General features: G+C 47.0%; 1 protein-coding gene across 1 annotated transcript; it reads left to right on the top strand.

Annotated features, from left to right (window-relative positions):
• Positions 1 to 217: 217 nt before the first annotated feature.
• LOC146005649 (phospholipase A2 inhibitor and Ly6/PLAUR domain-containing protein-like) lies at positions 218 to 21,688 on the top strand. The gene is made up of 3 exons (XM_083145040.1): positions 218 to 352; positions 4,265 to 4,405; positions 17,334 to 21,688. Exons 1-3 carry the CDS (start codon positions 295 to 297, stop codon positions 17,516 to 17,518), a joined length of 384 nt encoding a protein of 127 aa, XP_083001166.1. The 5' UTR covers positions 218 to 294; the 3' UTR covers positions 17,519 to 21,688.
• Positions 21,689 to 23,823: the final 2,135 nt, after the last annotated feature.

Genomic DNA, 23,823 nt, shown 5'->3' with positions numbered 1-23,823 from the left:
TTTGCATACTGGTTACTATGGGTTACTGGGTAACTGGACTTTGCTAGTTGCCATGGAACCATTACAGTAAATGTCACATTCTGTCCTGGACTCGGCACAGACTCACTAATGACTGGATTTGCTGTTTGCTAAATGTGCTTCAGATTGCTAACTTGTGTTCATTGGAGTAATCAGAATTTACCCACAATGCCCTCTCCTGTGTAATCTGTAGGGCCGCCCCTGGTGCTGGTGCGGGGGTGCGGGCAGTCTCAGGAGTGCACTGATGTCCTTATACTGCGCAGCCCTTACAGTAGGATGGTGACCAGCAGCACGTGCTGTAATACAGATCTCTGCTCATCGGCGATCCCTACAGGTGAGTGCTGGTAGTACAGTATATCAGTATAATTACAGACATGTGATGCCCTCGCCCACAGAGAGGCAAGGTTCCCACCAGCCCAAGATCCCCATATTATATTATACAGATCTCTGCTCATCAGCGATCCCTACAGGTGAGTGCTGGTAGTGACCGGCCTGTCTTATGTGATGGGAGAGGAACAGAACAGAGAGGCAAGGTTCCCACCAGCCCAAGATCCCCATATTATATTATACAGATCTCTGCTCATCGGCGATCCCTACAGGTGAGTGCTGGTAGTACAGTGTATCAGTATAATTACAGACATGTGATGCCCTCACCCACAGAGAGGCAAGGTTCCCACCAGCCCAAGACCCCCATATTATATTATACAGATCTCTGCTCATCGGCGATCCCTACAGGTGAGTGCTGGTAGTACAGTGTATCAGTATAATTACAGACATGTGATGCCCTCACCCACAGAGAGGCAAGGCTCCCACCAGCCCAAGACCCCCATAATATATTATACAGATCTCTGCTCATCAGCGATCCCTACAGGTGAGTGCTGGTAGTGACCGGCCTGTCTTATGTGATGGGAGAGGAACAGAACAGAGAGACAAGGCTCCCACCAGCCAGAGACCCCCATATTATATTATACAGATCTCTGCTCATCAGTGATCCCTACAGGTGAGTGCTGGGAGTACAGTGTATCAGTATAATTACAGACATGTGATGCCCTCACCCACAGAGAGGCAAGGCTCCCACCAGCCCAAGACCCCCATATTATATTATACAGATCTCTGCTCATCAGCGATCCTTACAGGTGAGTGCTGGTAGTACAGTGTATCAGTATAATTACAGACATGTGATGCCCTCACCCACAGAGAGGCAAGGTTCCCACCAGCCCAAGACCCCCATATTATATTATACAGATCTCTGCTCATCAGTGATCCCTACAGGTGAGTGCTGGTAGTACAGTGTATCAGTATAATTACAGACATGTGATGCCCTCACCCACAGAGAGGCAAGGCTCCCACCAGCCCAAGACCCCCATAATATATAATACTGATCTCTGCTCATCGGCGATCCCTACAGGTGAGTGCTGGTAGTACAGTGTATCAGTATAATTACCGACATGTGATGCCCTCACCCACAGAGAGGCAAGGCTCCCACCAGCCCAAGACCCCCATATTATATTATACAGATCTCTGCTCATCGGCGATCCCTACAGGTGAGTGCTGGTAGTACAGTGTATCAGTATAATTACAGACATGTGATGCCCACACCCACAGAGAGGCAAGGCTCCCACCAGCCCAAGACCCCCATATTATATTATATAGATCTCTGCTCATCGGCGATCCCTACAGGTGAGTGCTGGTAGTACAGTGTATCAGTATAATTACAGACATGTGATGCCCTCACCCACAGAGAGGCAAGGCTCCCACCAGCCCAAGACCCCCATATTATATTATACAGATCTCTGCTCATCAGTGATCCCTACAGGTGAGTGCTGGTAGTACAGTGTATCAGTATAATTACAGACATGTGATGCCCTCACCCACAGAGAGGCAAGGTTCCCACCAGCCCAAGACCCCCATATTATATTATACAGATCTCTGCTCATCAGTGATCCCTACAGGTGAGTGCTGGTAGTACAGTGTATCAGTATAATTACAGACATGTGATGCCCTCACCCACAGAGAGGCAAGGCTCCCACCAGCCCAAGACCCCCATATTATATTATACAGATCTCTGCTCATCAGTGATCCCTACAGGTGAGTGCTGGTAGTACAGTATATCAGTATAATTACAGACATGTGATGCCCTCACCCACAGAGAGGCAAGGTTCCCACCAGCCCAAGACCCCCATATTATATTATACAGATCTCTGCTCATCAGTGATCCCTACAGGTGAGTGCTGGTAGTACAGTGTATCAGTATAATTACAGACATGTGATGCCCTCACCCACAGAGAGGCAAGGCTCCCACCAGCCCAAGACCCCCATATTATATTATACAGATCTCTGCTCATCAGTGATCCCTACAGGTGAGTGCTGGTAGTACAGTGTATCAGTATAATTACAGACATGTGATGCCCTCACCCACAGAGAGGCAAGGTTCCCACCAGCCCAAGACCCCCATAATATATAATACTGATCTCTGCTCATCAGCGATCCCTACAGGTGAGTGCTGGTAGTACAGTGTATCAGTATAATTACAGACATGTGATGCCCTCACCCACAGAGAGGCAAGGCTCCCACCAGCCCAAGACCCCCATATTATATTATACAGATCTCTGCTCATCGGCGATCCCTACAGGTGAGTGCTGGTAGTACAGTGTATCAGTATAATTACAGACATGTGATGCCCTCACCCACAGAGAGGCAAGGCTCCCACCAGCCCAAGACCCCCATAATATATAATACAGATCTCTGCTCATCAGTGATCCCTACAGGTGAGTGCTGGTAGTACAGTGTATCAGTATAATTACAGACATGTGATGCCCTCACCCACAGAGAGGCAAGGTTCCCCCCAGCCCAAGACCCCCATATTATATTATACAGATCTCTGCTCATCGGCGATCCCTACAGGTGAGTGCTGGTAGTACAGTGTATCAGTATAATTACAGACATGTGATGCCCTCACCCACAGAGAGGCAAGGCTCCCACCAGCCAGAGACCCCCATATTATATTATACAGATCTCTGCTCATCAGTGATCCCTACAGGTGAGTGCTGGTAGTACAGTGTATCAGTATAATTACAGACATGTGATGCCCTCACCCACAGAGAGGCAAGGTTCCCACCAGCCCAAGACCCCCATATTATATTATACAGATCTCTGCTCATCAGTGATCCCTACAGGTGAGTGCTGGTAGTACAGAGTATCAGTATAATTACAGACATGTGATGCCCTCACCCACAGAGAGGCAAGGTTCCCACCAGCCCAAGATCCCCATATTATATTATACAGATCTCTGCTCATCAGCGATCCCTACAGGTGAGTGCTGGTAGTACAGTGTATCAGTATAATTACAGACATGTGATGCCCTCACCCACAGAGAGGCAAGGTTCCCCCCAGCCCAAGACCCCCATATTATATTATACAGATCTCTGCTCATCGGCGATCCCTACAGGTGAGTGCTGGTAGTACAGTGTATCAGTATAATTACAGACATGTGATGCCCTCACCCACAGAGAGGCAAGGCTCCCACCAGCCCAAGACCCCCATATTATATTATACAGATCTCTGCTCATCGGCGATCCCTACAGGTGAGTGCTGGTAGTGACCGGCCTGTCTTATGTGATGGGAGAGGAACAGAACAGAGAGGCAAGGTTCCCAGCAACCCAAGATCCCCATAGTATATTATATTGTAGTTATTTTCCTTCTACAGTTAATAAATATCCAGTATAAATCCCGACAAGAATGTTCCATCCGAGTATCAGACCCAGAAGGCCGTACCTGGGGCATATTGGGGCATTGGCATGTGGGTTAAGTCTACGAATGGCATTAATCTAGACTGGGTCATACGCTGTGCCGTGCGCACACAGGCGGATCCCTCGCACCAGATCTAGGAAGGTTTTATTGCAATCATTTACGTAAATAACATTTAATCATAATAATAAATGATGGAAATAGTCACAGGCCTAGGGGGTGTTGATAACAATGGCACCGGGCATATGGTGCAATCCTTCAGACAACCAGCTGCATTTAGCGCCATGCACGTAATGGGAACGCAGTGGCGAGCAAGTGGTGCATACTAGAGCTGTGGTGCCCAGCCAATGAGAACGCCAGGTGAGCAGCGGCCCTGCTTGTGTCTGCGGCCGTATTAGGAGTAATGTTATGTTAGGTGAGTAAGGTATTGGGGCTCATGTTCCCCGCACATAGTCGCTGCACTGTTACATCACCCCTGTGTCTATCTCTCATCTCTCAGCGATCCCTGAAGCCTCTAAGAATGGCAAGGTCTGTCCCGGCTGCTTCCAGTCCACATCCTGCACGGATCTTACACCCGTGAATTGCAGAGGAAGCGAGTCGCACTGTTTCTCCTACTCCAACCTGCCCCTGGATGACAATGGTGAGTACAGTGCCCCCTAGGGGGAGGTCGCAGCATAACTCTCTTACTACAGGTAGCTCCTGGTCATGTCAGAAACACAATACAATAGCCAATCTGTGATGTTGCAAACGTGTGATATATTTAGACACACGATGCAAATCACAGACAGGACAAAATCAGGCGCGCAATAACCCGCGGTTACTGACACTCTCAATAAAAGGCAACATGGGAATAAATTAAATTAAATTAGAATTTATAACAATATTGCTGCTCCTAAGAGTGTTTTTGTATCACTCTGGTTTAAAGCACAGGTATTTATTGGTAGGAAAAGGAGCGCAATTGTCATAAAAATCAATACATTTATTAATACAGTAATAAAATATAAAAAAACTGTAAATTTCTGAATAGAAATAGAAGGTGATCACAATGACATCTGTGGGACACTTATGCAAATTCATACATTATTAATTCCAACAGTAGTAACATCCATAAATTGCAATACTATCAATATGCACATATATGGGGATTGGAATTTCCGATTGCGTATGAGTAGGTTCAGATTTAGAAGAGCATGGATATACAGAGTCCTAGTATAATAATAAGCAGCCAGCAGTGCCAGGTGGTTGATGTTATTATCAGTACTTCAAAATAAATGGGAGTTGATGTTGATGTCAACATTCCATGTCGACAGAAATTTTATCCAGGTTAATGTCACGGCACTGTGGCCAAATAATTGCTGGAGTAGAATATGTGCTCACCAATTGTGGAAACCCTCTGTCTCTGGAGGGAATTTCCAATCTACGGGGTTATAGGGGACCACACTGCGGCAGTTTTTCAGGTTCTTACCCCGCTGTCAAGCTCCAGGACCTGAAGCGTCCACACACCTTGTGAGCGCTGTGTGTGGAGGGGTGTCTGAAGAAATTGCACAGGTGCAAGGACCGCTTCCAATCAGCTTCCAGATGGCAGCACCCAGGGGTGGATTGGGATGGAAAACCAGCCCGGGAAATTTCTGGAACCAGCCCTAATGGGGGCGGGGTCTGTTGAGGGGCGGAGTCTGATATGTGCAGTGGTGGAAGTGGAAATAATGAAGTGGGGATATGTAAAAGTTAAGGCCGTAACTATGCACACGCCAAAGGCGCGTGTACTCTGGAAAAGGGGGTGTGTCCTAAAGTGTAGTGTACCACCCCATATACCCCTTATAACACAAAAGTAGGATCCCTTAGACCAGTGGTCAGGGAACTTGGTCCTCATTACCCCACACAGTGCATGTTTTGCTGGTAACCCATCAGGTGCACAGGTGTACTAATTACTCACAGACACATTTTATAAGGTTCGCAGGTGGAGTTAATTATTTCACTTGTGATTCTGTGAGGAGACCTGCAAAACATGCACTGCGTGGGGTAATGAGGACCGAGTTCCCTGACCACTGCCTTAGACTATCTAGTACTGGGAGAGCACTCAGAGTGAGAGGGGAGTGCAGGGTGGGAGAAGGGCCTTAACTTTCTGTCTGGCGCAGCCCATGTTCTTTCCATTCCCTGGCTGCAATGGCCATGTGCAACAATGCCATACCTAGACATTCTGGTGCCTCGTACCAGAAGGGGAATTGGAACCCCCTCCACCCTCACATACACAAATAGGCATAGTGCACGCCCTAGGCCGGTGCACCAAAAGTTTAGGTGCATGGCTTCATGGGAAGGGGCATGGCCACATAATAGTACCAATTCACATTACACCACATAGTAATGTCCGTAATTCACATTACACCACACAGCAGTGCCACTTATACACACTGCGCCAGGTAGACCGTAACACCCCTTAAACATTATGCCACACACTGTAATGTCCATTATACATGTTGTACACCATAGTGCCCATTACAAATTATGCTGCAGACCATAATGCCCCTCACCGTAATGTCCATCACATTAAACCACACACCATAATGCATATTACACATTATGCCACATACCCTAATGTCCATTACACATTATTTTGTACACTGTAGTGCCCAATACACATTATGCCACAGACCATAATGCCGCTTACACATTATGCCACTCACTTTAATGCCCATCACATTATGCCACACACCATAATGCATATTATACATTATGTCACATACTGTAATGCCCATTACACATTATGCCACACAGCATAATGCCCATAAATAGAATTGTACCAGTCCATTGCCACAGTATCAGGCTAGGGGGAGGACAGACTGCATTCATAGGCATGTGCAGTGCATTATATTAGGGTGTGCACTGCTGGAAAAATATTTTTGCCATTTTAAATATTGAATTATGATCACTTATATTTCCCCTGACCCCCTCGCTTTTTGGGTCAGTGTTCCTCCTGCCAGTATTGAACATGTCCTTCTAAGAGGAAGGCTTTATGCTATATAATCCTCCGCCTTCTCACCAATGACATGGCACCGCGTGGGCAGGTGTGTGCACAGCGTGATGTCATAGAGTCACATTATGCGGTTACATTCAGGGGCTGGCTGGCAAACTTTAGCCTGGGTGCATTCATACAACACCGGCCCATGAGTCTCAGCCCATCCTCAGGAGCCAGGAGAAGACTAAAGGTGGGTTAAAAGAAAGAGGCAGGATGCTGGGTTTTAAAGTGTAAGGGAACCGGGGACAGGAAGAAGTGTGAGCTGTACCTTAGGGCAGGTATGTCCAAACTATGGCCCTCCAGCTATTGTGAAACCACAATTCCCATCATGCCTTGCCTCAGTTTTGCTATTAGGGAATGCTAAAACTATTGCAAGGCATGCTGGGATGTGTAGTTTCACAACAGCTGGAGGGCCATAGGGAGAGTGAGGGGTGACTCCTAGGGCCAAGGCAGGTGTACTGCAGTGCTGACAGATCCCCGCTGACATCAGGGAAGGCAGACAATGGAGGAGATGCGGGCACATCCAAAGCTGTCTATAAGCCTCAGTGTTATTAAAATATCTGAGTAACAGGCAATGTAATAGAGCAGCATCGATCATTAGTCAGTCCTATTGGCGATCACTGCAGGAGCCAGAAAATGAGTGTCCTGGACATTAGGCACACCAGACACCCCCCCCCCCCCTTCCCCCTAAACCCCACCCCACCCCGTGTGCACGCATATGGCTGCATTAGATATTCATTTTATTCACCTCAGCAGGCTTGTTCTCGGTCCCAGGTCCGGTGCTAGGGTGTTCGGCGCCACCCTGCAAACTATAAATTTGCACCCTTCCATTCTTTACAAAGGGACAGTGCATGCCATAGGCATGTGCTGAAAAATGCCTGTGGCGTAATTACAAAATTATGCCACACAGTAGCACAATCTTATTCACATTAAACAACACACGCGTAGTGCCCTTTATTCACTTTACACTACACAATAGTCCGCTTTACATATAATGGCTACAGTAATAGCACCCCTTATACACAGATAATGCCCACAGTAGTAACACGCTTTATACACATAACACTCACAAGTAGCAGAGCCACATATGCACATAATAATACCCACGATAGTAGTGTCTCTTATACACAAAAAGCCTCTGAAGTAGCACTCATTATACATATAATAAAGCCTGCAATAGTAGCTCCCCTTCTAAACATAATAATGCCCGCAGTAGTAGCACCCTCTATACCTGGGGTAGCCAACCCTAGTCCTCGAGAGCTACCAACAGTGCATGTTTTGCAGGTCTCCTCAGAGAACTACAAGTGAAGTAATTAGCTCCACCTGTGGATCTTTTAAAATGTGTCAGTGATTAATGAGTGCAGCTGTGCAGCAGCTAGGTTGTCTGGAAAATATGAACTATTGGTAGCTCTCGAGGGCTAGGGTTGGCTACCACTGCTCTATACACATAATGCCTACAGTATTATCTCCTCCTCCACACAATACGCACAGTAGCAGCTCCGCTTACACACAATACCTGCAGTAAAGGCACTTACACGCATCATGCCCCCCAGTTGCAGCACTGGGAAGCACCTCTTATGAACGGAATCGGTACATCTGTCAGACCAGACTTAGGTCTACAGTCATTAGGTCGACCCCGGAAGGTTGACTGGCCCCAAGGTCGACAGGGTTAAAGGTCGACATGACTTAAGGTCGGCATGGGTTTAGGTCGACAGTCATTAGGTCGACATGAATTTTTCACTGTTTGATTACCCGAATGTCGACACAGTCGACATGGACACAGTTGGAGTTGAACCGCAGCCCCTCGCATCGCTCGCAATGCTTCGGGCACGGTGCCTCGCTATGCTCGGCACACTATTTTATTCTCCCACCATGCCCTAGTGGATGGTAGGGCATGAAATACCGCCTGTCGGCACATGTCGGCTCAAAAAAAAGTGAAAAACTCATATCGACCTAATGACTGTCGACCTAAAGCAGGTCGACATTAAGTCATGTCGACCTTGACCCATGTCAACATTTAACCCTGTCGACCTTGGGGTCAGTCAACTTTCCGGGGTCGACCTAATGACTGTCGACCTAAGTGTGGTCTGACAGATGACCGTTTCCCTTATGAACATAATGTCTGCAATAGTAGCACCCCTTATACACATAATGGGCAGGATGTACTGAACAAAAAATGCAGTGAAAACCCCATTTTCTGGGTTTTTACCACATTTTGAAATGCACTAAAGCCCCGCCAAACCCTCGCCCGGTGGAGCTTCACTGCAGCCTATGGGCTTCTCTTCGCAGCGCTGCTGTGTGAGGGATCCAACATCTCTCCCAGCATGCCCCGCGGCCGCCAGCTTCTTTGCGTATGCACAGTTGGACTTCTCTGTCAGAAAGGAGAAAGTCCAAGCAGCATCGGGGATCGCACAGGGCAGCTCTTATCACCGCATATGTCAGTACATATGCTGAGCATCAGCGTGATGTGTATATCCTGCCCAATGTCCGCAGTAGCAGCACTGCTTACATACACGTTGCCCCCAGTAGCATCACCGTGTAGTGCCGCTTACACACAAAATGCCTGCAGTAGCAGCGCTGTTTAAACACAAAATGTCCCCAGAAGTAGCTCCACTTAGTAGAAGCGTTGCTTACATGCATAAAGTGCCCATTAGCAGCGCCCCTTACACACATAGGCCCTTATTCAGATCTGATCGCAGTACAAATTTGTTCTCAAAATGGGCAAAACCATGTGCACTGCAGGAGTTACATTTGGGTGGGGTGTGTTGAAACTGAAATCTAAATTGCAGTGTAAAAATAATGCAGCCAATATTTACCCTGCACAGAAACAAAATAACTCACACAACTCTAACTCTCTCTGCACCTGTTACCTCTGCCCCACCTGCAGTGCACATGGTTTTGCCCATTTTGAGAACAAATTTGTACTGCGATCAGATCTGAATTAGGGCCATAATGCCCACAGTAGCAGCGCTGCTTACATGCAAAGTGCCCCCAGTAGAAGCACCAGGCAGCACCTCTTAAACACATAATACCCCCAGTAGCAGCATCACTTACAAGCATAACGTCCCCAGTAGGGATACGGTCATTGGGTCACCAGCATGAGGGTCGACAGTCATTAGGTCGACATGCAGAAAGGTCGACATGAGTTAGACAAGGTTATTAGGACGACAGGGTCATTAGGCCGACATGGGTTAGGTCGACAGTCAAAAGGTCCACAGTGGTTTTTCACATTTTTTTTGAGCCGACATGTGCTGACAGGAGGTATTTCATGCCCTACCGTCCACTAGGGTGTGGTGGGAGAATAAAATAGCATGATGAGTGCAGCGAGCCATGCAAGAGGACGTGGTGCTACATTTCAGTGTCCATGTGGACTGTGTTGACATTCGGGACAAAAAAAAGTGAAAAAAATGTGAAAAACAGGTTGACCTTTTGACTGTCGACCTTACCCATGTCGACCTAATGACCCTGTCGACCTAACCCATGTCCACCTAGACTCATGTCGACCTAATGACTGTCGACCAACATTGTTGTGACCTGATGATCCATGCCCCCCCAGTATTAGCGCCACTTAAATGCATGATAATGCCCACTGTAGCAGCTCCGGTTACATGCATAATGCCCGCAGTGCCACTTACACATATAATGCCCCCAGTAGTGGCACCCCCTAGCAGAAGTGCTGCTTACACACGTCTCCTGTGGAGGCGCCACTTACATGCATAATAGGGGTTATTCTGGTTGGTTAGCAAGGCTACGAATTCGCAGCCTTGCAAATCCACCAAACCCCACCCGGCGAATGAATGCTCACCTGCCCCCCCTTCGCAACGCGGGTTTGCCCGCACAGGCTGCACATGGATGTTTAGCATAAACATCCATTCGTATGCCACGTGTAACCTCCCACATCTTTTGATGGTCACCGACCATCGAAAGACGTGGAAGGTACATGCATATAAAAGTGACTTTCCAGTCACTTACATATGCGTGCACGCTGGGTAGGATATGGGCGGGCAGCTGACATCCGGTAGTGTCAGCTGCCAGCCCCCCGCACCCGCGTCACCGCCTCATTACCATGACAACGCCCAGCATTCTCATGGGAACGCCCATGGAATGCTGGGTGTTCCCATAATGTAATGGGGCAGCCCGGCGCCCCCCTGCCCTTCTCTGCCCCCCCCGCACGCCATCTATGGTGCGTGCACCCGGCGAACCGAAAGTTCGCCGTGAGAACATTAAGCATGTAAGCGGTCCTGCTACTGAGAACATTGGGGGTTATTCTTATTCCTTCAGATGCGCAACATTGGTCAGACCGAAGGAATAAGAATAACCCCCAATGTTCTCAGTAGCAGGACTGCTTACATGCATAATGCCACCCTAGTAGCAGCCCCCACCCCACCCACACAGACTGACATCACACACATTGATTGGCTCACCGCTTGCTTGTCACTCCACTTACTTAAGAGTGCTTGGCAGCAGCTGTGACATACACCAACTTTCCCTTGTGTAGCTCCGCCCATTGGTGCCGCTTAGCCACGCCCATCCACCCGAGTAGCTCCGCCCCTTTTCGGGACACGCTGCCTGTTGCTTAATGGGACTTGTTCCCGAGGATTTTCCAGTCGCTGGCTCCACTGCCTGGCGCCTCCTATTGTTCACCCTGCTTTGGTCTTTCTTCTAAACTGTGCTGTATGCTGCCGCTGCCCATGCCGTTCTGTTGATGATGATCCCCAGCCGCACGAACATTTTGCGCTGCCTGCTGGGGATCTGAGCCTAGGTGGAGCTGCCTGTCACTGTGCTGTAGCTCTGCCTCTGCTAAGCACCATAGGAGGAGCTGCGGCGGCCGCACATGCGCAGCAGCCCTCCAGCGGCCATTTTGCTTTCTGGCAAAATGCCACTCAGGTCGTTTTGAGGTCCGCAGCAGCCCTGTAAGTGAGGGAGAGCGGCCGGTTCTGGAAGCTAATGGGGCGGCCCGCCGGGAACTGTCCCGGTTTCCCGGCTAGCCAATCCGCCCCTGGCAGCACCGCTGCCGCTTGTACACACTCGAGCTGGGAGCAGAGAAATAGCCGCACAAATACGGCGTCACCCTGGGTGGCAGGTGAACTGCCTGTAACGTTATCCAACGTATGCGCAAAGTGTCCCACAATCATCAAATGGATCACCAGGGGTCTTGACGCGTTTCTCCGGTATAAACCAGTTTACTCAGAAGCTCCTGGTCATGCCCACTAGTGGCAGCTGTACTTAGTGGTGTGTGTGCTTAGTGATGTGTACTTAGTAGCAGATGTACTTAGTGGCATGTGTACTTAGTGATGTGTTTACGTAGTGGCAGGTGTACTTAGTGGTGTGTGTACTTAGTAGCAGATGTACTTAGTGGCATGTGTACTTAGTGATGTGTTTACGTAGTGGCAGGTGTACTTAGTGGTGTGTGTACTTAGTGATGTGTACTTAGTAGCAGATGTACTTAGTGGCATGTGTACTTAGTGATGTGTTTACGTAGTGGCAGGTGTACTTAGTGGTGTGTGTACTTAGTGATGTGTACTTAGTAGCAGATGTACTTAGTGGCATGTGTACTTAGTGATGTGTTTACGCAGTGGCAGGTGTACTTAGTGGTGTGTGTACTTAGTGATGTGTACTTAGTAGCAGGTGTACTTAGTGGCAGGTGACTTAGTGATGTGTATACTTAGTGGTGTGTAATTAGTGGCAGGTGTAATTAGTGGTGTGTATACTTAGTGGTGTGTACTTAGTGGCAGGTGTAATTAGTGGTGTGTATAATTCGTGAGGATCATGTGTAGTTTCACGGTGCCAGATAAAATATTGCATGCGATGCATGCGATCCGATCGCATCTAATTTTCATGGAAAAAGGGACCTTTTCATACCCCCACTATTTTATATAGTGTGGCGAGCGCAGCGTGGCGAGCCCTGCGAGGGGACGCGGATTAGTTTACATGTATTGCACGTCCCTTGCAGCGCGCAATACATGTAACATCATCCGCGCCCCCTCGCGGGGCTCGCCACGCTCGCCACACTATATAACATCAACTCCATGTGTAGTTGGATAGTGGGGGTATGAAAAGGTCCCTTTTTCCATGAAAATTGGGTGCGATCAGATCGCATGCATCGCATGCGATTTTATCTGGTGCCGTGAAACTACACAAGTACCCTTAGTGATGTGTATACTTAGTGGTGTGTACTTAGTGGCAGCTGTACTTAGTGGTGTGTGTACTTAGTGATGTGTATACTTAGTGGTGTGTACTTAAATCACAGCTGTACTTAGTGGCATGTGTACTAAGTGATGTGTATACCTAGTCATGTGTACTTAGTAACAGGTGTACTTAGTAACAGGTGTACTTAGTGGCAGGTGTACTTAGTGGCAGGGTACTTAGTGGCAGGTGTGCTTAGTGGCAGGTGTACTTAGTGGTGTACAAAATACAGAAATAGAAAAAACACAATAGTGTAATAACGTTTTTACAATTTTTAAAAATTTTAAGATCGAATTTCGAAGTATGGGACTTGTACCCTATAAGGTGGTCTACTTTTTAAGGTAGACACAGATCACTTTTTCGGGGAACAGTAACATCACCGTTGAATCGTCAATGCTTCCAATTCCATTTGTATTATATACAAAAGAATGAAGCTGGTATGGTGCTTTTTATTCACAACAAACAATTAAGCATCCACACAAGGGTGTAAAACCGGAGACTCTCACCGAGGGTAATTGTCCACAGAAGAATTGTAGACAAACAAGGCAGATGTCAATATAACACAGGCTCCCTGGAACCTTTCCCGGCTGAGTCCAGTGATGTCCTCCCTCTATCTCCACGTCCAACGCGTTTCACACCCACACAAGGCATGTGGAGGTTCCAGACCTTATTCACATATTTATACCCCAAGTGGGGAAAGCCTATTACCAGACATGGAATTATCTAGCCACTAATCCTAGCTAAACCTGTAGTACATATGCCGGAATCCATTCCGGGGTTTAACTGAAACACATGACACACATGAAACACATGACACACATGACACACATGACACACATGCCCTGTCTATGCACTAACACAACATCAATGTGATCTTCATTCTTTTTCGTATACTACAAATGGAATTGGAAACATAGAAACATAGAGTGTGACGGGAGATAAGAACCACTTGGCCCATCTAGTCTGACCCTTTATAAACATGTTACCTCAAACCATATTTGATCCCTATTTCTTTGTAAGGATATCAATATGCCTATCCCAAGCATGTTTACATTGTACTACTGTATTTGCCTCTACCACCTCTGATGGGAGGCTATTCCACTTATCTACTACTCTTTCTGTGAAGTAATTCTTCCTCCCTCTAGTTTAGTTTCAGTGCATGTCCTCGTGTTCTGTTGCTCTCTTCCTTAGTAGTTTCCATTATAGTGCCATTTATACTATATTTAGTCTTTGGATTTCTGAGACCCAAGTGCATGATTTTGCATTTTTTGGCATTAAACTGTAGTTGCCATTCTCTTGACCATTCCTCTAATCTACCTAGATCGTCAATCATTTGTTTTACCCCTCCTGGTGTGTCTACCCTGTTGCATACCTTTGTGTCATCTGCAAAAAGACACATTTTACCCTCAATTCCATTTGCAACATCACCAATAAAGATATTAAAAAGCACCGGTCCAAGTACAGATCCCTGGGGTACTCCACTTGTCTTATCCATTCAACTATCTTAGAATCCAATCCCAAGCTTTCAAGTTTATTTAACTGTCTGCGATGTGGGACAGTGTCAAAAGCTTTACTAAAGTCTAGATAAGCTACATCTACAGCCCCACTTTGATATATTACTTTAGTCACCCAGTCAAAAAAGTCAATAAGATTTGTTTGACATGATCTTCCCCCAGTAAACCCATGCTGTTTTGGATCCTGTAAATTGCTGGTTTTGAGATATTCTACAACTCTTTGTTTTAAGAGTGTTTCCATCAGTTTCCCTACTACTGATGTAAGGCTCACTGGTCAGTAGTTGCTTACCTCTTCCTTGCTTCCATTGTTGTGCAGTGGGACTACATTTGCCGTTTTTTTATCCTCTGGGATTACTCCAGTAGCTAGTGACTGGTTGAATAATTCTGTTATTGGTTTTACCAGCTCCGCTTAAAGCTCTTTTAGTATCCTTGGATGTATCCCATCTGGCCCCATTGATTTATCCACTTTCCATTTTGAGAGTTCTGTGAGGACTTTCTCCTCTGTAAATGTACTTGTCTCCCCCCTTTACCCACTGACTGGGCCATTTTCTCTTCAGCCTGTGCTTTTGCGCATCTGATTACCTTCTTAGCCTCCTTCTGTCTAACAAGATACACCTCTTTGTCCTCATTATTCTGCGTCTGCTTAAATTTCTAAAAGGCCAACTTTTTTGCTTTCACAATACTTGCTACTTCTTTCGCAAACCACACTGGCTTCCTTTTTCTTGTGTTTTTCCTAACTCTTTTGACACAAAGTTCTGTTGCTTTCAGTATTGCACTTTTTTAATTTTTCCCACTTCTCCTGCACTCCTTTCAAGTTCTTCCACTCTCCCAAAGAATCTCTTACAGAGTTTCCCATCTCTACAAAATCAGCCTTCCTAAAATCTAACACCTTTGTTTTTGTGTGCGATGAGTCAGTCTCTGTCTTTATTTTGAACCATTCTGCTTGATGGTCACTGGATCCCAGGTTTTCACCCACATTTACATCAGATATTCTGGAAGCATTGACGATTCAATGGTGACGTTACCACTCCCTGAAAAAGTGATCTGTGTCTACCTTAAAAAGTAGACCACCTTATAGGGTACGAGCCCATACTTCGAAATTCGATCTTAAAATTTTTTTAAATTGTAGAAACGTTATTACACTATTGTGGTTTTTCTATCTCAGTATTTTGGTACCAGTTTAACGAGAATAATTGAAAAATCTTTGTCAGCGCCAAGGAAACTGTCGGTATTTATTTTCTATTTTGCTTATAATTTGTATGTAAGGAGATTCATACAATCGGACAGAATCCCCGGCAGCGACTAGCGCAAGGTTCATCCAAAAACCTTTTGCAACAGTACTTAGTGATGTGTGTACTTAGTGGGGTGTACTTAGTGATATGTGTGTACTTAGTGATATGTGTGTACTTAGTGATATGTGTGTACTTAGTGATTTGTATACATAGCGGTATGTGTACTTAGTAATGGGTGTACTTAGTGATATGTGTGTACTTAGCGATATGTGTGTACTTAGTGATTTGTATACATAGCGGTATGTGTACTTAGTAATGTGTGTACTTAGTGGGGTGTACTTAGTGATATGTGTGTACTTAGCGATATGTGTGTATTTAGTAATGTGTATACATAGTGGTGTGTGTACTTAGTGGCAGGTGTACTGAGTGGGGTGTACGTAATGATATGTGTGTACTTAGTGATATGTGTGTACTTAGTGATGTGTATACATAGTGGTGTGTGTACTTAGTGGCAGGTGTACTTAGTGGTGTGTGTGTGTACTTAGTAATGTGTATAATTAGTAATATGTATACTTAGTGGCAGGTGTACTTAGTGATGTGTGTACTTAGTGATGTGTATACTTAGTGTTATATACGTAGTGGCAGGTGTACTTAGTGGTGTGTGTACTTAGTGGTGTGTGTACTTAGTGATGTGTATATATGTGGTATGTACATAGTGGCAGGTGTACTTAGTGGTGTGTGTACTTAGTGATGTGTATACTTAGTGGTATGTACGTAGTGGCAAAGCGCTGCGGAATCTGTGTGCGCTATATAAATAACTGCTAATAAATAAATAAAATAATAATAATAGTGGCAGGTGTACCTAGTGGAGGTGAACTTAGTGGTGTGTGTACTTAGTGGAGGTGTAATTAGTGGTGTGTGTTCTTAGTGGTATGTACGTAATTGCAGGTGTACTTAGTGGTGTGTGTACTTAGTGGAGGTGTACTTAGTGGTGTGTGTACTTAGTGGAGGTGTACTTAGTGGTGTGTGTACTTAGTGGCATCTACGTAGTGGCAGGTGTACCTAGTGGTGTGTGTACGTAGTGGCAGGTTTACCTAGTGATATGTATACTTAGCGGCAGGTGTACTTAGTGGTATGTACTTAGTGGCAGGTGTACTTAATGATGTGTATACTTAGTGGTATGTACGTAGTGGCAGGTGTACTTAGTGATGTGTATATATGTGGTATGTAGGTAGTGGCAGGTGTACTTAGTGATGTGTATACTTAGTGGTGTGTGTACTTAGTGGTGTGTGTACTTAGTGATGTGTATACGTAGTAATATGTATACTTAGTGGCAGGTGTACTAAGTGGTGTGTGTAGTTAGTGACGTGTATACTTAGTGGTATGTACGTAGTGGCAGGTGTACTTAGTGATGTGTGTACTTAGTGACATGTATACTTAGTGGTATGTACTGTACATAGTGTTGTGTGTACTTAGTGTTGTGTGTACTTAGTGGTGTGTGTACTTAGTGGCAGGTGTACTTAGTGGCAGGTGCACTTAGTGATGTGTATACTTAGTGGCGTGTGTACTTAGTGGCAGGTGTACTTAGTGATGTGTATACTTAGTGTCCCCCTCTCTCCCCAGTGTCCATCTCTATGGCCGGCTGTGCGTCAGAGACCGCCTGTGACATTGACCTCCAGCAGAGGAAGCTGACCCTGTGCACGGACGGGACTATCAGTGGGGGCCGGAGTACTCCTATCTCACTCATCCTCATCGCTGTCGGCCTCGCTATGACATACATATTGTATAACACACCAACCGCGTCCTAAACATCGCCTCAGCCACCCTCGTCTATAGGAGCCGATGACCACAGACAGACAAACTGCAATCACCCATGGAGGCAATGTGAGCCTGATTCAGAGATGGACGCAGACATGGCCGCCGCTGCGCCTATGCCACAGTCTAGTCTGTATCTTACGCTAATGCATTATGCTTCTAAACTCCAGAGACCCCCACATGCAGCATCCCTGTGTCAGGTGCAGAACCTCGGCCTGAGTGTGAGCGACATGCCCGCATCAGCCATACACCCCCATTACCTCCCCGGAATGCCCTCTAATCTCCTCAGACCTGGCCCCTCATTCTGTGCCTTACAGCTGGGGCACGTGCTGTGTCACTGCATGCGACACCAACACTGCACCCACCTCTGCGGCAGGATTCTGAGACGTAAGCTGTTTGCACTCACTGCCAATGTTCATGAAGCCGCCAATAATCTGCAAATGCGCATTCGCAATAATCCCCCAGACACAGCCATAGGGGACCGGACAGAGACCCTGCACCTGCCGTAGGGCTGATTCACGTTTCATTGGTGTGAGCAATGGCGGGCGCTAATAATGGATGTATAAGTCCCAGCTCATGTGACCGCACAGGTGTACACAAGGGGAGGAGTCTGTAGCTGCATTTGCATTAAGCTGCAGGCAGGTGATTGCCAATGTCCGTTGCTGTGTGACTACGTATCAGGCCCTATATGTGCACATGTATCACACCCACATGTCCTTATATATTCCTGCAATTTACACATATCTCATTCTCCTCATGTAACGCGTTTCACACATCTCATTCTCCTCATGTAACGCATTTCACACATCTCCTTCTCATGTAATGCATTTCACACATCTGATTCTCCTCATGTAACGCGTTTCACTCATATCTGATTCTCCTCATGTAACACGTTTCACACATCTGATTCTCCTCATGTAACGCGTTTCACACATATCTCATTCTCCTCATGTAACGCATTTCACACATATATCATTCTCCTTATGTAACGCGTTTCACACATCTCATTCTCCTCATGTAACACGTTTCACACATCTCATTCTCATGTAACGCGTTTCACACATATCTCATTCTCCTCATGTAACGCGTATCACACATCTCATTCTCCTCATGTAATGCGTTTCACACATCTTATTCTCCTCATGTAACGCGTTTCACATATCGCATTCTCCTTATGTAACGCGTTTCACACATATCTCATTCTCATCATGTAACGCGTTTCACACATATCTCATTCTCCTCATGTAACGCGTTTCACACATATCTCATTCTTCTCATGTAACGCGTTTCACACATATCTCATTCTCCTCATGTAACGCGTTTCACACATATCTCATTCTCCTCATGTAACGCGTTTCACACATATATCATTCTCCTCATGTAACACGTTTCACACTTATTTCATTCTCCTCATGTAACGCGTTTCACACATATCGCATTCTCCTCATGTAACGTGTTTCACACACATCTCATTCTCCTCATGTAACGTGTTTCACACATATATCATTCTCCTCATGTAACACGTTTTACACATATCTCATTCTCCTCATGTAATGCGTGTCACACATCTCATTCTCATCATGTAACGCGTTTCACACATATCTCATTCTCATCATGTAACGCGTTTCACACATATCTCACTCTCCTCATGTAACGCGTGTCACATCTCATTCTCCTCATGTAACGCGTTTCACACATCTTATTCTCCTTATGTAACGCATTTCACACATATATCATTCTCCTCATGTAACGTGTTTCACACATCTCACTCTCCTCATGTAACGCATTTCACACATATATCATTCTCCTCATGTAACGTGTTTCACACATCTCACTCTCTTCATGTTACGCGTTTCACACATCTCATTCTCCTCATGTAACGCGTTTCACACATCTGATTCTCCTCGTGTAACGCGTTTCAAACATCTCATTCTCCTCATGTAACGCTTACACAAATATCTCAATCTCCTTATGTAACGCATTTCACAGATCTCATTCTCCTTATGTAACGCGTTTCACACATCTCATTTTCCTCATGTAATGTATTTCACACATCTCATGCTCCTCATGTAACGTATTTCACACATCTCATTCTCCTCATGTAACGCGTTTCACACATATCTCATTCTCCTCATGTAACGCGTTTCACACATCTCATTCTCCTCATGTAACGTATTTCACACATCTCATTCTCCTCATGTAACGCATTTCACTCATCTCATTCTCCTCATGTAACGCGTTTTACACATATCTCATTCTCCTCATGTAACGCGTTTCACATATATCTCATTCTCCTCATGTAACGCGTTTCACACATATCTCATTCTCCTTATGTAACGCGTTTCACACATATCTCATTCTCCTCATGTAACACATTTCACACATCTCATTCTCCTCATGTGACGCGTTTCACACATATCTCATTCTCCTCATGTAACGCGTTTCACACATATCTCATTCTCCTCATGTAACGCGTTTCACACATCTCATTCTCCTCATGTAACGCGTTTCACACATATCTCATTCTCCTCATGTAACGCGTTTCACGCATATCTCATTCTCCTCATGTAACGCGTTTCACACATATCTCATTCTCCTCATGTAACGCGTTTCACACATATCTCATTCTCCTCATGTAACGCGTTTCAGACATATCTCATTCTCCTCATGTAACGCGTTTCACACATATCTCATTCTCCTTGCGAAGATATGGATTCTCTGATCACTCAGGTAAACAGTTTAGGAACATGGCAAAAGCCCTTTATTGTAAGTATATACACACAGTGCACTATCACAGTAACAATTACCAGCCAGGAAGGTATCTTACTTACTAAGTCCCCACAGTAGTATATGATTACCGGTGCTTGCGTTCCTTAGCTACACAAGCTGGCAGTAATTCTGTGTCCCCTGGCTTGGGATACCAGCTCACACAGCGCCCTTCGCCATGAATTGTCCGCACTGACGGCACCACAATGCCTAGTCCTCTTCTGTCCGTCAGAAGTCCAACTCCTCTCTCTGCACCTCCTGTGCTGATCTCCCCCAGTACAGCTCACTCTCCTTGTTATACCCAGCCCTGTCTATTCATAACCCAGCCAGTTCATTCAGAAATTATAGAGATAGATATTTTGAGAATTATATTCAGGAATTATAGAGAATAGAGATTTTGATGAGATGCAGAGACGTACTGTCTGGGTTCCTGTATACAATGGGGTGTACATGATCAGATTACCTGTAGCTCCAAACATAAGGGGTGTACACACGGAGAACTTTACTAGATAGTCAAAATCTCCTAGAAGGTTAGCCAAAATCTCCCTGTTTTCTCCTGCTCAGTCAATATTGTCTAGCAGAAATTGCTTAGCATAGATTGAGGTACTTATGTAATATCTGGGCTCCCGTTTTTCTCATGAGACCGCGTCCGCTCGCCACGCTTCGGGCACGGTGGCTTGCTGCGCTCGCCACACTGTATAAAATCAACTCCATGCGTAGTTGGATAGTAGGGGTATGAAAAAATGGGGTGCATTTAACATGGGAGCCCAGATAATACATAAGTACCTATATTGACTGTGCAGGCAAGAAAATTTTGACTAGATCATAGACTATCATTGCTTAGCACAGATCTCTACGTCTGTATGCCCCTTAAGTCAGAATCTACAGTGCATCTAGCCAAAATCTCTACCAAAATTGCTTAGTCAAAATTGCCCATTAGTTAAAATCTCCCCGTGTGTACACCCCTATACATTGGTTACTACTTATGTTAATCACATCTGATAGTCAGGGGAGATAGAACTTAACCTGTAGTAAATAGCCCTCTGGCCTAGACTTAACCATATTAACAATTACATTAAGCACAGTATAACCAAATAAAGTACATATTCCATATATAACAGGTAACATATAGCGATACAATATAATATTATACAGAATATAACTAATAACATATTATCATTAAGTGCAGTCCATGAGCAGGACCAGGGCTATGAAAGTAACCACAGTCATCTAAAGGTGCGTACACACAGGGCGATATCTCGCTCAATGCCCCCTCTGTGGTCGCTGATGAACCTCTGCCGGGGAGCCGCAGAGGTAATCAGCTGGTAATCAGCTAAATGAATGGCCCCTGATGTATCGCCATAATAATGTATCATGTAAAAATCATACTAATAAAAAGTAATAATGTGTAATAAAGGTAAGTCTGCCCATGTGTTATGTCCTCAGCCTATTACAGACATCGGCACCGGGCCCCTAATGTCCAGATGGGGCAGGAAGGCGGAGTCTTCTCCTCTGAGGGCGGAGCTAGACAAGGTGTTTGCACATAAAACTACCAGGTCAATGTATGAACGTTGGCAGCTACTGCAGCAAACAGTGGTGCTGACCCTTCTGACGTGTCGTCGCAATCTGCATCGGTGGCGCTGACCCTTCTACCGTGTCGTCGCAATCTGCATCGGTGGTGCTGACCCTTCTGGCGTGTCGCCGCAATCTGCATCGGTGGTGCTGACCCTTCTGGCGTGTCCCCGCAATCTGCATCGTTGGTGCTGACCCTTCTGACGTGTCCCCGCAATCTGCATCGGTGGTGCTGACCCTTCTGGCGTGTCGCCGCAATCTGCATCGGTGGCGCTGACCCTTCTGGCGTGTCGCCGCAATCTGCATCGGTGGCGCTGACCCTTCTGACGTGTCGCCGCTATCTGCACCGGTGGTGCTGACCCTTCTGGCGTGTCGCCGCAATCTGCATCGGTGGTGCTGACCCTTCTGACGTGTCGTCGCAATCTGCATCGGTGGTGCTGACCCTTCTGACGTGTCTCCGCAATCTGCATCGGTGGTGCTGACCCTTCTGACGTGTCTCCGCAATCTGCATCGGTGGTGCTGACCCTTCTGACGTGTCTCCGCAATCTGCATCGGTGGTGCTGACCCTTCTGACGTGTCGCCGCAATCTGCATCGGTGGTGCTGACCCTTCTGGCGTGTCGCCGCAATCTGCATCGGTGGTGCTGACCCTTCTGGCGTGTCATCGCAATCTGCATCGGTGGTGCTGACCCTTCTGGCGTGTCGCCGCAATCTGCATCGGTGGCGCTGACCCTTCTGACGTGTCGCCGCAATCTGCATCGGTGGCGCTGACCCTTCTGACGTGTCGCCGCTATCTGCACCGGTGGTGCTGACCCTTCTGGCGTGTCGCCGCAATCTGCATCGGTGGTGCTGACCCTTCTGACGTGTCGTCGCAATCTGCATCGGTGGTGCTGACCCTTCTGACGTGTCTCCGCAATCTGCATCGGTGGTGCTGACCCTTCTGACGTGTCTCCGCAATCTGCATCGGTGGTGCTGACCCTTCTGACGTGTCTCCGCAATCTGCATCGGTGGTGCTGACCCTTCTGACGTGTCGCCGCAATCTGCATCGGTGGTGCTGACCCTTCTGGCGTGTCGCCGCAATCTGCATCGGTGGTGCTGACCCTTCTGGCGTGTCATCGCAATCTGCATCGGTGGTGCTGACCCTTCTGGCGTGTCATCGCAATCTGCATCGGTGGTGCTGACCCTTCTGGCGTGTCATCGCAATCTGCATCGGTGGCGCTGACCCTTCTGACGTGTCGCCGCAATCTGCATCGGTGGTGCTGACCCTTCTGGCGTGTCGCCGCAATCTGCATCGGTGGCGCTGACCCTTCTGACGTGTCGCCGCTATCTGCATCGGTGGTGCTGACCCTTCTGGCGTGTCGCCGCAATCTGCATCGGTGGTGCTGACCCTTCTGGCGTGTCGCCGCAATCTGCATCGGTGGTGCTGACCCTTCTGACGTGTCGCCGCAATCTGCATCGGTGGTGCTGACCCTTCTGGCGTGTCGCCGCAATCTGCATCGGTGGTGCTGACCCTTCTGGCGTGTCGCCGCAATCTGCATCGGTGGTGCTGACCCTTCTGGCGTGTCGCCGCAATCTGCATCGGTGGCGCTGACCCTTCTGACGTGTCGCCGCTATCTGCACCGGTGGTGCTGACCCTTCTGACGTGTCGCTGCAATCTGCATCGGTGGCGCTGACCCTTCTGACGTGTCGCCGCAATCTGCATCGGTGGTGCTGACCCTTCTGACGCGTCGCCGCAATCTGCATCGGTGGTGCTGACCCTTCTGACGTGTCGCCGCAATCTGCATCGGTGGTGCTGACCCTTCTGACGTGTCCTCGCAATCTGCATCGGTGGTGCTGACCCTTCTGACGTGTCGCCGCAATCTGCATCGGTGGTGCTGACCCTTCTGACGTGTCGCCGCAATCTGCATCGGTGGTGCTGACCCTTCTGACGTGTCGCCGCAATCTGCATCGGTGGTGCTGACC

Source organism: Crinia signifera, chromosome 5, assembly GCF_055691185.1.
Source record: "Crinia signifera chromosome 5, ASM5569118v1, whole genome shotgun sequence".
NCBI lineage: Eukaryota > Metazoa > Chordata > Amphibia > Anura > Myobatrachidae > Crinia > Crinia signifera.
The sequence above is the reverse complement of the archived record's forward strand: the minus strand, read 5'-3'. Positions and strand labels throughout refer to the sequence as shown.

Coding starts and splice junctions, on each gene's coding strand:
- LOC146005649 (XM_083145040.1), top strand. CDS start 295: ATGGTGACCAGCAGCACGTGCTGTAATACAGATCTCTGCTCATCGGCG. Junction 353..4,264: donor CTCATCGGCGATCCCTACAG/GTGAGTGCTGGT, acceptor CTCATCTCTCAG/CGATCCCTGAAGCCTCTAAG. Junction 4,406..17,333: donor CCTGCCCCTGGATGACAATG/GTGAGTACAGTG, acceptor CTCTCTCCCCAG/TGTCCATCTCTATGGCCGGC.